The sequence below is a fragment of the Mytilus trossulus genome, chromosome 5 (assembly GCF_036588685.1).
Source record: "Mytilus trossulus isolate FHL-02 chromosome 5, PNRI_Mtr1.1.1.hap1, whole genome shotgun sequence".
NCBI lineage: Eukaryota > Metazoa > Mollusca > Bivalvia > Mytilida > Mytilidae > Mytilus > Mytilus trossulus.
This window is the reverse complement of record NC_086377.1, coordinates 15,807,629-15,822,093: the sequence shown is the minus strand read 5'-3', so window position 1 is coordinate 15,822,093 and position 14,465 is coordinate 15,807,629. Positions and strand designations below refer to the sequence as shown.

Here is a 14,465-nt window from a genome sequence, read left to right as displayed (position 1 = left end):
AACGTTTCACCAAGTCGGGATAGACCTTCGGAAAACTTGACAGTACGTGTCAAAAAGCCGAATAGTTTACCTTTTCCTTTACAAGACAAAACACTTACTGAATCACAACAAGTATCGGCGTGAAATTCTGGCAGTGTTCCACAAACATTCTCCCCAAAATTCGCACAGTGATTTCACATTGAATAACCTGCATTTGGAAGATGTACCTGTCAGACTAACAATATTAGAATTGATATGCAACTGTGAACATAGCAGGCCAATACTTTCACATCAATGTCAGAAGACAACAATGAGATCGTAATCGTTGTCGGCTGTGTGTTTTTGCTTTTTCCTCTTTGCTTATTATCTCAGAGTATTCTACGCTATGACACATACTTCCATGTGATGCAAATAAATCAATACATTCATTTTTAAATCTATAGGATTGTTTATTCTATTCCGACACAAGGAATGCAACAAGAGCAACTTTTCCAAACTGAAAAACATTTCTTCCATTGTCAAGTGCACGATTGTGATGGTATATAACTTATCGTTATTGATTTGCTGTTCTAATCTTGTTATGGCTATTGTGGGATACTATGACAAAATCAGTGAGAGGAGATCTTTGTAAAACTTAAAGGATGGTTTTAGAATAACTGGAACACACAAAAAGAGCAGCATTCCAAGGCGGACATGATTGGGCACAAACGGACGTATGCATTCAATAGGTACCAACTCCTGAACACTGGGGTTGGACGAAAGAAAACGACATCGACAATTGGAAACCAAAATGGACTTCGTTACCTACATTTCCAGTGTCGTGTCAAGAACTTGTGTGGATGCAAGAAACCCAGCTGTGTTTGTAATTATCAATGCTACCGTTCTGACCCTCCTTGTACGGGTTTGTGTACATGCAACTGTCAGTTTGATAATTGTTAGATACACTCAATGTTTTTAACCAAATTAAGAAAAAAACTGAAACCAATCATCAACATCCCTTGTGATGTTGCTTGATGTTGCTTGAAAGTAAAACTATTGGCATTTTTTGTATCACGATTTGCACAATTATGTCCATAATATCTCCGACTAAAGTTACTGTGTATCCAATAGTACATTTTTATTAGATTTGATGAATTCATAATCACATTATTTGCTTTCTTGTAACATGTAAAACTAGTTTTTCAATTTTGATTTTTTATTACAAGCATTACAATCAAACTTACATGCATCAATACAATACAATACCTATATAAATATCAGGCATATCTTTAGTTATATCATTATGTATATAGAGCATTTGGATATCGTTGTTTAATTTCATTATAAAATGAATTAGATTTTTCCCGGATTTTTTATAAAAGTTTTGGGATCATTCTCCAATTTTTTGCTTGTGATTGTTGCAATCTTGACCACATCATTTCTTAAGAGATGATAAGTAGCTATTGATGTCATTGAAGCCCTCTGTGAATAAAATATGTTATCACACTTATATATTCTATCTCTTTCATTTTTACCATCTCATACAAAAATCAAGATTTGACTCTCTAGTTCAAATATATTTAAATTCATAAAAAAAATAACGGTCTTTAACAAATAAATTATGGTTTTGACTATAAGAATTTTTCCTAAGTTCTTTTTTATGCATTATACATATTGTTTTTCATAATATAATTTAATGTGTGCTACAGTCTTATATAGTTACCAAACTTAGCTTCTCACAATCTTTTTTTTAACGAAAAATATATTTCGAGCACTTTACGTGTATAACTTCAAATATGTGTCATCTACTTTATCTCTATAATGTTCGAGATTACCAATCCAATTTTGAAATGAGCGTCATTGATGAGTCTTATGTAGACGAAACGCGCGTCTGGCGTACTTACTTATAATCCTGGTATCTATGATAACTATATACACCACTGGGTCGATGCCACTGCTGGTGGACGTTTCGTCCCCGAGGGTATCACCAGCCCAGTAATCAACACAGTTGGTGTTGACATGAGTATAAATAATGTGGTCATTTTTATAAATTTCCTGTTTACAAAACTTTGAATTTACCGAAAAACTAAGGATTTTCTTATCCCAGGCATAGATTAGCTCAGCCGTATTTGGCACAACTTTGTGGAATTTTAGATCCTCAATGCCCTCAACTTTGTATTTGTTTGGTTTAATAAATATTTTGATATGAGCGTCACTGATGAGTCTTATGTAGACGAAACGCTCGTCTGGCGTACTGACTTATAATCCTGGTACCTTTGATAACTATTTCTCGCTGTTTGGTTTGTATTTAAGAAATATTTGGTGCAAGCTATACATGAGAAGGCATAATATTCGTGATTTGTTTTTGCCGAGCGACAGCGAGGAATAAAATAACACGAATATAATGCCTACCCATGGTAATACTACTATAAAGTATAGCTTGCATCAATTCTGATTAGGACAATTAAGGTAATTTCCTCGTCCGATGTGTATAAGTATAGAGCGATTGTGTATGTTCTTCCATGAACCTCCCTTTTTATTTAAACAAAAAAGCAAACGACTGGCATTGTGATTTTCAGAGGGATGAGTTTTGATCAGCCAGCATTAACCGCTGTCGTATCTAGGTCAAATATGTCAATTTGGAATTGCAACACATGACAGCCATAATGATGAAATTAGTCTCGCCTTTTCCCTAAAAAGAAGTTCATTGGAAGGTACCAATACCACTGAATACCTTGTTGATAATTATTCCGTAAATTCAAAGTTTTGTAAAACAGAAAATTATAAAAATGACCACATTAATGATATTCATGTCGTATAATCACTGTCAAATAAGACAAACAGTTGTTGACAATCTGAAAACAGAGTAACACGAACCTAAACAAAAGCTAGGAATAACCTCCAGTGCTTTGGCAGATCCTGCTTCACATGTGGTACCCGTCGAGTTGCTGATGGAAGTACAAATTCATTAATAGGTATTGAAGACTCAACCTTGTTTATGTGAATATCATAAAATCTGATTATATGACATGTATGATACTCTTTGATATTTAAATATCAGTTGTTAAATATTTCATTGCTTAAATAATATGAGCAGGTAGTTTAAATATGTGTCATTGCACAATTCGTTTATGACATCTGATCAACTAGTACAATTGAGCATCTGTTTTAATCGAGATCATATGTGCTATATATATATATGCTTTTAAAAGTAGTAATGACAAAATTAATCTCTGATTTTTTAAACATCGCTAAATATCCGTAAAAATCACGTTAATATATTTTGAAAAGTCTAATTTGTAAGTATTGAGTGTTGATGTGAAGCAAGTCATCAATAAAAGAGGGACAGTCAAACTCATTAATCGAAAACAAACTGACAACGTCATGGCTAAAAATGAAAAAGACAAACAGAAAAACATCAATAAATTACGTATTAGTTTTTTTTTTTTTTTTTATTGTGATTAAGATTGTTTCAAAATGGGGCTTCTGTATCTTTTGAAACAATATTATGTGAAATATCAAAATATGTGCTTTCCAGTATTTAACTTTTATTATTTTCCTTATATTATCTGTATCAGGTCTCATGTAAATATTAAGTTTTATAGTAATGATATAAAACACTTAAAGTAATTCATGTTTACAACATGTACAACATCAAAATCAGGAAGTTAAAATGCACATTGTCTGTTTGCTATCTATAAAACTACCAAGCAATGATTTAAATATCAATGAAGTTAATTGGATAAAATTTAATTCAATAAAACTAAAAATACAAGTGAATCATAGCATATTATATGTTAACCTGGACCATGCATATTGAACAGGGTTTCTTTTATTACGAGATATTTCGAAGTGAACAGCAGTTACAGTACAAATGCGGTCATTATAAATACCAATCAATTCGGGTGTATAATTACAGGAACATTAACTTTGATCAAAAATGGATCAAACATGTAAACTTTGCCAATCATGTTTGCGAATCAACAAAAACATTGACGCAATTTCGTTTTGTCCGTCGTGTGATGAATTTCTATGTCCTAGTTGTACAGCGGCTCATAGATTAAATAAAATAACGTTGTCACATGCGTGAGTACTTTTAAATTATTAATCGAAAACGCATTTTTTTCAAATTTTGATTTGTAATTTATTTTTTTTTAAATTCAAATTATATATGACTGTAAGTATGCCCAATAATACAACTTAACTAACGAAACCAAATGTTGAAGATGCTATCATTCTCTTTCTGTATACTTACTGCCGTTTTTAGATAATATAATAAAAGTTAGTTCATTATTAAACAAAGAAAGGTTAATGCCACAATGTCGACAGTATAACGTTGACTAGTCATTTCCCCTAGTATATAGACTTTTATTACTTAACATTCATACACATGACTGTTCCTCTGGTATCTTTTGACCCTTTTTTTTGGACTTTACAAGTTAGTATGAATTGAAATATGCTTGATCGCATAAAATATTTATCAACGAAGCAACAAGAAGTTTGCAAACACTACAATGATTAAATCAACAGAATAAATATCATGACATAAGTTTTTAACTCGGTGGCAACTCTTACCCTCGATCCTACAATTTGCAATTTAAAAGTATATGTCAGCAAAGAAAAGTTATGAATTGTTCATGTTTCTATGAATTATGTGTATTGCATAATTTTTTTACCTTTGGTGTTTTGATATTATTACACTTTTAAAATTTCGTAATTAATACGGCTATGGGTCAAACATCTTAACTTTATATTTATGTGTGTCTATTGTTATAATCAAATAAGCAATAAGTAGGACAATATGTTATTAATATACTCAAGGTAGACCAGATACAATCAACGTAGAACAAAGGGACTGTGTATCAAGACTTTTAAACATGTTGTAATGTTTGGTGGGAGGTTATTTGATTTTAACAATGAAACTAATTGGCACACGTGAACTGTTGAAGATTTAACCGTTATCAATTATAACTGGTTCTAAACACACACAGTCTGGGAATCTTGAAAAATATGTTATTTGATATTTCGTCATGTCTTTATATTGATACAATTATACCGGTATTGTCGTCAATATGAAAAACAATTAGTAGCATCGAATAAGTCTATCAACAGGTAATGGATATTGTTAACATCAATAAAAGAAAACCATTTTTTAGTATGCATCAAACATTATTTTTAGACTGTGTTTTATTAATTCAGTTAAAGTACTTATTAGTCATATTTCTGGTATATGTTTATTACATAATAACATATTTTTTTAATAAATAAGTGGTTAAAGAAGTGATAACTATCGCGAAATCTATCTGTAAAGTTTACATTGATTCAATTTTAACAACGCTTAGTTTTTCTTTTTTTTTTGTATGATTAGTAACCTGTTTTTTCCATCTTTGTATTATCTTTAAGACAGTGGATCAATGGGTGATAAACAATATAGTTCTTAAAAACATTGACGTTAACACTTTTCTTTCTACGTAGCTATAATCTGGTAGTTCCACAACTATGTGAGTCGTGCAAAAGAGGCAGTTTACACAACAGCACAGCGGCCTGGTGTACCGAATGCTCAGAACCATTGTGCATGGCATGCGCAGACGCACATAAGCGTAACAAGTTCACGTTACAACATGAGGTGAATTTTTCTAGTACAGGTTACGAGGTTTGCTGGAATAAAGGTCAAAGTCCTGATTGTAATGAGAAATTACCACAACGATCTTCGTGGTACAACGAAATGGTAACGGAATGTACAGATGTGAAAAGCAAAATACATGAATTGGTAGAGCTAACTGAACACAATAACCTAAACCTTAAAGTTCAAGAAAATGAAGTTGTTGAAGCAGTTGCAGAAGTAAGACAAGAAATCGAAAGTACAGTTTTGAAACTTGAGTCTGAGCTTAAAGGAACATTATCATCTGAAATAGACAAATGCAAAGGATTGTACAATTCTCAGAAAAGAGAACTTCTTGATATTCAAAAATCTTTGGACGAGTTTCTACAACATCTTGCATCTGTTGAAAATTATGATTTTACAAATAATAAATTTGGACTTAGAGGAAATATGATCAAGGAGTTGTCTACTATCAAAAAGAGATTTGAGACAACTAACGGTAAAATGCAAAAATTCGATATCAAATTAGCAAATACTAAAATCATTCGTATCCAGAAACTCGGATCAATAACCGTTAAAACAGAAGAAATTGTGTTGATGCATGATGAAGGCGAAGACCATAAACACAAACAAAATGCTGAATGCATCAAAGAAAAGAATATCCAGAAAGAGTGCACCAAATCACATTGTTTAGGTGAGAAACGAGAACTAAAGTGTATTTCAAAAATTAAAAATAGATAGGTGGTAAATCCCGATTAAACAGTTGTGAGTTGTAAGTCTTTCTGAAATTCATTTGTTTGCTTGTTAGGTGTTTAATGTGTTTATTGTGTAGGCTTTTCTTCTTATATTTGTTATGATAATTTGATACTAAACCCTTAATGAGAAGGATTGTGCATGATATGAATATGATGAAGACATAATCTTTGAATCAGTTTGATTCAAGTCTGGAGCTGGAATATCAGTTAACTGATCGTAGTCTTATGTGTTATTTATGTATTGTTGTCATTTTGTTTATTTTCTTTAGTAACATCTTCTAACATCAAACTCGGACCTTTCCTGAACTGAATTTTTATGTGCGTATTGTTATGCGTTTACTTTTCTACATTGGCTAGTATTATAGGGGAAGGGTTGAGATCTAAAAAAAAAATGTTTAACCCTGCCGCATTTTTGCGCCTTTCTCAAGTCAGAAGACTCTGGTCTTTGTTAGTCTTGTTTCATTTTTAATTTTAGTTTCTTATGTACAATTAGAAGCTTAGCATCGCGTTCATTATCACTGAACTAGTATATGTATTTGTTTAGGGACCAGCTGAAGGAAGTCTGTTGCTGACCATCTGCTGTTGGCTGTTCTTTGATCGGGTTGTTGTCTCTTTGACACATTCCTAATTTCCATTCTCAATTTTATCTCATAGTTTTGACGAAGTTTGAATTCGAATAGTTCCCCATACGTATTTTATGTTTTGTTTTAATAGAAAACCTACTGTATTGATAGTTGAAGGTCTGGCTTGTATTATTTTCAAACCATGTTCAATCGAGCATTTTTTTCTGAGAATGCTTGTCCCAAAATTAAATATGACAGATGTTTTTCATTTATTCAGTTAGTGCACAAAGTATAATTTGACTTTGTCATATATTTCTTCTCCATTTCCCGCATATTGAAAATAACTTGGCGTTAGACAGTTTATTATACTTTATTTAACATTTTTATCTATGTTCACAATCAGATACCTTTAAAATATAGAGGTAAACTTTATAACAAATGAATACACACATATCAGTGAATGATTCTACAATATGACAATGACTCAAAATATATCCATGCCTTTTAGAAATAGTATTTTTATTTTCAGATCCGAAAACTGCATTAACAGAACCTAAAACAAAAACCTCGACCGGTATGTATAAATTTCACAACGAACATGTTATAATATAACGACTAATGTAAGAAACCACTTATAAGGCAAAGGACACAGTCAGAAGGGGGGGGGGTCAAGACGTCGCTAAAGTTAAATGTTAGTATTCGCCACGTTTAAAACTGAAATATTGGGAAAAGATGCATTTTCTACAGATTTTATTTCATTTGTTTAAAATGAATGCATGACTATTTCTTTTTAAAAATGACTTACTTCTACATGAAGAAATTTATGTACCACTTTTTATGGATAAATCATTAATGATATTTTTCTAATTTGATAAATACATGAAATATACAAGCATGAATCCTTAAAAAAATGAGTTCAAAGAACTTTTATACAAGATCATTGTATATTTATGTTGAGACGATATCATAGGGGTATTTGATATGTTCGTATAAAACTCATCTAGCCATTATCTTCTATAAAAAACAAAAAGTAAGGTGTGTCTGGTCACAGTATAGAAATAACATAGGAGCAACTTGTTTACGATGTTAAAAATTTCGACACTAATTTTCTCTACAAATAACGAAACACGAAAGTGGATATATATATGTATGTTTCGAACCAGTTCCTATTAAAAGTGTGCCGAAAATTTGTTTTATTCGTTTATTCGACTGTATGAATTGGAGACGACAGTCATATTCCTATTTTTCTACCTAGTCTTTTTTCCGACGAACATGTGTAAGCTTATCGTACTATTTACAATAGTCTCATTTGAAATAAAATTAACCGCTACCATCTTTTTTTCATTTTTTAATGTTCATCTGAAATATTGTTTATAAATGCTGTTAATAATTTAGAAATATACCAGCTATCATACTAACATTTCTGTTTTGCAGAATCTAATATTATCCCATAGTTTTTTGCAAAGTTTTTTTATCTTTGAAAGTTCCTACATGTAGATCTATATTTTTGAACCGCATTCTTTTGTTCAATAAAATACCAGAGAATAATGCATTTCAAACTAATTTTTTTTTGTCACTGTAGGATGGTTTCCTGATATTAAAAGATCATCCCTTGATCGGTTTGAAAAGGCTGTTTATTCAGGGCGAGTTTGGAAAGGTAAGCTAAAAACGAACAATTGAAAATGTGATACAGTTCAAATTGAAATGAATGTCTATTTAACATAATATATATAAATTTAAATATTCGTACAATAAATAAAATAATTAATCTGCAATTCGCCGTTTACGAATATAGTGCATTCTAGGTAATATTTTCAAAAATGTACACCGAAACGTCGTGATTGGTTGAAAACGTTCAAAACAATGGAAATTCAACCAATGTAGTGACGTTATTTTCATTTTGGTGAACGAACAATGAAATTTTCCATAGTCCTTTAGATTCTGAAACTGCCAATTGGAACATACAAATACGATGTATGTATACAATAGGGATAATTACTCACCAAACAATGTCAATTGTTTTACCTTTATACATGTCATATGTACAACACAAATGTGTGTGCAATGTCTTATTCAAGTCTGCTTATTATAGATGTTATCTGATCACCAGAATGTTTGCATCAAGATGTCACACAATATAACCTCAGTTGTTTTAAAGACTGTAATACATGCAAAGTCATATACTAAGAACCAAATCATTGGATCCACCAACCAATTAGCGGCCCGAATTGTCTTTTTTCTTGAAATCCATTTCTGTATTGTTTGTTGGGCATTTAATATGTATTTCCAATACAATTTGATATTTGAAAAAGAAGCAAACCACATATACCGACAACTCCTAACTACATCATTTTGACTTTTGATTATTTCCAGCAACGTTTCAAGGTTCTACAGTAGCCGTGAAGAAAAACGTTGATAATAACCACGTACATGTATCCTTTCTGAAAGAAGCTCACATATTAAAGGGTGCATCTCATGAGAACGTTATCAAGATGATAGGAGTCAGCACAGAGCACCATCCAGTATCTCTAGTCATGGAATATCTTACGGAATATACATTGAAGCATATTTTGTTAGATGAGCATACATCAATGGACACATCTATGAAGCATATGACTGAACTGACATCTAAGGTGAAAGCAACAGTGTACTTTTTTTCTTTTCCAAAACAAACTATGCTTTGATATGTTTTTTTCTATTATCTTACCGTATTTATTATTGTCTTCTTAAAACTACCCAGATAATGTATGTATGGTAACACGCTTTTAATAGAATGTGCACTAGATATCTACGTTCTTTATTACCTTCCCGAGATATGTATACTGTAATGCTCGATGTCTTTTTCTCTGAATCTGTAAACGTTGTTGTAATAAATAAAACGTCTTTTTAATTTCTATTGAAACTACTACGATAATAAAATTAACGGTACCAATGTTCTTGCACCAGATGCGCTTTTCGACTATACATGTCTCTTCAGTGATGCTCGTGGCCAAAATATTTGAAATCCAAAGCTCATATAAAAAATGAAGAGCTATAATCCAAAAGGTCCAAAAAGTATAGCCAAATCTGTGAAAGGAATCAGAGCTTCGCATGAGGGAGATACATTCCTTAATTTATAATAATTTCTTATATTTTGTAACAGCAAATTTTGATAACACAAAAAATCCGTATTTCATGCCAGTACCGAAGTACTGGATACTGGGCTGGTGATACCCTCGGGGACTAATAGTACACCAGCAGAGGCATCGACCCAGTGGTAGTAATAAAATTAACGGTACCAATTTTCTTGCACCAGATGCGCATTTCGACTATACATGTCTCTTCAGTGATGCTCGTGGCCAAAATATTCGATAAGACGTATCGCACGAAGTTGCAATAGTTAATTGTGATGCTATTTTACTATTTTAACAGTTCATGATTGGCATGAACGAAAAATGTTTTTTCATATATCAAGAAAACTCTGTTTTTGACAATTATTTGGTCGAAATTCAATCATAACCCCATTTTTTCATCTTCTTGTCTTCTATTATATAAATAACACAATGTTCGGTAAATCTTGAAGAAGGAAGAACACACTTTGTTTGTTTATCTTTCAAAACTCATAAGAGACAAAAAAACAATGTCTCTAGTATATATATCTCGTGTATTCCGATCTTTCTCCACTAGTGCTCTGTACAGTTAAATTTGAAATTTTAAAATTAAACTGTCCCAATGTGAGAAATACATGAACAAGGTAGTTCATGTTAGTATGTTCCCCTATTTCCATTCTACATTTTAGATCAAATATATATGTAGACTAGTAAGTAACTACAAAACGTCTGTGCTAACAGTTTGTCAAAAAAATCATTTAAGGGGATATGACAGTTTTCAGAATTTCGGTAAAACATGTGACATAATCTTCAATTTGTTGAAGGCGGTCACGACCCTATATGGTACAATAAACATCTACTTTGTTTAGACTTATTTAACACCTCTACCGCATGTTTGAAATCCTTAACGACGAAAATAAGGTCTAACAATATTAAAAAAGAAACCGTTCATTGACTTTTAGTTTGTATATTCTAGATTGCTAAAGGAATGGATTTTCTAGGAACCAGGGATATTATCCATTCCGATTTGAGAGCAGACAATATATTATTCGGATCAAATTGGACCCCGAAAGTATGTGGGTTCAAGTTTGCGCACATGACAAATGACCATACAATAGATCCCAAACGACGACGTAAGTAGCATCTATACGTGCTGGAATATGTATATTAAAGGTATCAAAACATTGATGTTAAACATCAAGGCCGTATATATTTTTTTACAACTTACGGAAACATGTTGACTGATATTCAGATATGTTATATCGATATGGAAGAAACCAATCAATGTTACGTTTGGTGATCAACCATTTTCATACTTCGCACGCATTGTCTGTAATAAAAATGCCCACTAGTTTATGAAGTAAATCCACACTCAGTCTTAATGTTATAACCAGGAATTAAATTACAATTCAGAAATAAAAGTTAACACTCCTGCTTCCTTAAAGTAGTATGTATTCATCATCCTTACGTTTACATTCTTATAGAAATGTCAATGTTTTGTCAAAGATCTTAAGGTTAATACTTGTTCATGTTCAGCTGCTTTACTTTTAGTTGACAGTTTCAAAAATAAAATTGAGAAAGGAAATGGTGAATATGTCAAAGCGACAACCACCCGACCATAGAGTAGACAACAGCCGAAGGCAGCCAATGGGTCTTCAATGTAGCGAGAATTCCCGCACCCGTAGGTGTCCGTCAGCTGGCCCCTAAAATATGCATAATAGTACAGTGATAATGGACGTCATACTAAACTCCGAATTATACACAAGAAACTTAAATTTAAAATCATACAAGACTAACAAAGGCCAGAAACTCCTGACTTGGGACAGGCGCAAAATTGCGGCGGGGTTAAACATGTTTATGAGATCTCAACCCTCCCCTATACCTCTAGTCAATGTAGAAAAGTAAAAGAATAACAATACGCACATTAAAATTCAGTTCAAGAGAAGTCCGAGTCCGATGTCAAAAGATGTAACAAAAGAAAATAAATAAAATGACAATAATACATAAATAACAACAGACTACTAGCAGGTAACTGACATGCCAGCTCCAGACCTCAATTAAACTGATTGAAAGATTATGTCTTCATCATATGAATATCAGGCACAATCCCTCCCGTTAAGGGTTTAGTATCATACTATCATAAAATATATGAGAAGAACATAACCCATGTCATGCAAACAATTGTTTTTTTAGAAATAAATGTGTTTAGTTCCGATGCAAAGACCCTATCAGTGAATCAATATTAAAGCCAAAATATGCAATCTTCAATCTTCAAAAAGCCTAGTTATGAATGTTAAGCACATAGAAAGTTGAAAGCCATGCATTGAAACACTAGTTCAAAACTGTCAACAAATTAATTAATGAGTAAGATTAGATTGTTTTGCTTTTATTTATAGAATTTTATTTTTGTTCATAGGAATTTACTTAAAATCTAAAACTACCCTAGATAATTGAAAAACAAATATATATGTAGCCTTATCTTTACCTTAGTTAGCAATAGAAAATACAATTAAAATACTTATTAAACTTTATGTAGGCACTATTCCTCCGGTAAGATGGTTGGCACAAGAGATTATCGAAGGGGAAAAAGCAACCACCAAATCTGATGTGTGGTCTTTTGGAATACTATTAATGGAAGTGTTTGGACACTGCCAAATACCTTATGAAGGTAAAGTTTTCAGATATCAAAAAATAATGTTCTAACACATACGTCACATGTTTAAGGAAATTGTTTTTATTTACACTATAGGTATATAATTTACAATTTACAATGTGAACACTCAGAAATATCCAACAAGCCAAAACTATATCGAAACTCAAGATAGATATAAAAAAACTTTTTAAATTGAAATACTTATGTTTGGTACGCAAGACCTTGTTTCGTCTTTCTGTGACTCATCAGTATAACTCGCAGTAAAATGACATGTGCAGTTTGAATACTCCAATAGACGAGTCCTTAACAACGTAGTAATTTCAACTAGCAAAACACAAGTTCTTTTATGAACGTTTACTTACGCGTGCTTTTTATCGAACGCGTTACACTCTTGGATACTTAGAAACAAAATGTCTATAACTTAAACATTATTATATTACGATCTGAACAATGTTTACTTTTTTTTGTTTTCTTTCTTTAGACTTAAAAGATCCAGAGGTATTTAACAGAATAAAAAGGGACTTAAGGCACATACGACCTGATTGTTGTCCTGAAGCTATTTATGATCATGCCATAGATTGCTGGTCTAAAGACCCGGATTCTCGAATAACATTTGAGTATATATCTCACTTTTTCGGTGACTACGAAATTTGCACGGAACATGGATATGATGAAGTGGACGATCTGGAAGATGACGATTACATGAATCAATGACTGGTCAATTTCAATGCAACTAGGTTGTATATCTTCTTGATAAAAAGATGAATTGATTTTACATTCACATTTTAAACATAAAAAGGCGATTACTTCATGTTTACAATACACTTATTTGGACATTATTTTCCCAATAATGTTCTGGACTGCTTTTAAAGAGAGTCTAAAAATCAAACGGATAATTTACATGCATAGATATTTATTAGAGCGGTCCATTTTACTTTCTGATACAGTTTAAGTCTGCAGTTGCCAGTTACATGATGAGTAATGATAAACTATCATAAATACTGTGAAAGTACTTTTATTCGTGGGGTACCAATTTTCGTGGTTTTCGTGGATGACTTTATCCACGAATTTAAGTGTCCAACGAAATAAAACAACCATAAAATGATTATCCAAATCAAGACAAGGGAAGATCCCCATCGGTAGGTTTGACTTCTAATATGATCTAGAGAATAATATTGAATAACGAAAAATCTGATAATACTTAAATGGCAATAACAGAACTAAAACCGCATGCAGGATTATACTCATTTAATCTTTAACAAACTAAACTGTAAATCTTTTGATCTGACAATTCTCATAAAAAATATTTTTCATCGATGAAAGTTGGATTTCCGTTATTGATATGCTAGTTTGCTAAAGTATTCATTTCATATCCTCATAGTTCTCGTACATAATGGGAAATAATGAATTTCATGTCTTTAATCTGTTGATCACTTTACCGTGGGTTAATTAGTGTTATCACTACGATTTACGAGGTCAATGTTTACTTTGCAATTGCCTTTAATCCAGACTATTTGTAACATTCGTTTTTAAAGGCTTTAATTTTTCATTTTTTTTCTTAGAAAACTAAAATCCACGAATTTAAAAACCCACGAACTTGTTATTTTGTTGAAACCACGAAAATTTATACCCACGAATTAAAGTACTTTCACAGTAGACGTAAACATTTGCAAACGATGGTTCTTATCGATTATAACATATATTAATCATTTTTTTTTCTGTATTAATATCATTTTCTTTTTTTCTTCAATTTTCCGTCTTTTGATCAATATTTATATATGTATAAACTAAATAGATGTACTATTCTATACATGCATGCTTAAAATATATGTTTGTATTATATTG

The 14,465-nt window shown here is 31.8% G+C and overlaps 1 protein-coding gene across 1 annotated transcript; it reads left to right on the top strand.

Moving 5' to 3' along the window:
• The first annotated feature begins 5,683 nt into the window (after window positions 1-5,683).
• LOC134717653 (tyrosine-protein kinase SRK3-like) lies at window positions 5,684-13,538 on the top strand. Its single transcript, XM_063580149.1, has 7 exons — window positions 5,684-6,254; window positions 7,408-7,452; window positions 8,461-8,535; window positions 9,252-9,511; window positions 10,944-11,100; window positions 12,504-12,635; window positions 13,102-13,538. Exons 1-7 carry the CDS (start codon window positions 5,684-5,686, stop codon window positions 13,332-13,334), a joined length of 1,473 nt encoding a protein of 490 aa, XP_063436219.1. The 3' UTR covers window positions 13,335-13,538.
• Window positions 13,539-14,465: the final 927 nt, after the last annotated feature.

Excerpts from the sequence above, each read along its gene's own strand:
- LOC134717653 (XM_063580149.1), top strand. The coding sequence starts at position 5,684 with ATGGTAACGGAATGTACAGATGTGAAAAGCAAAATACATGAATTGGTA. Across the intron at positions 7,453-8,460 it reads TAAAACAAAAACCTCGACCG|GATGGTTTCCTGATATTAAA; the intron begins GTATGTATAAAT and ends TTGTCACTGTAG. Across the intron at positions 9,512-10,943 it reads TGACTGAACTGACATCTAAG|ATTGCTAAAGGAATGGATTT; the intron begins GTGAAAGCAACA and ends TGTATATTCTAG.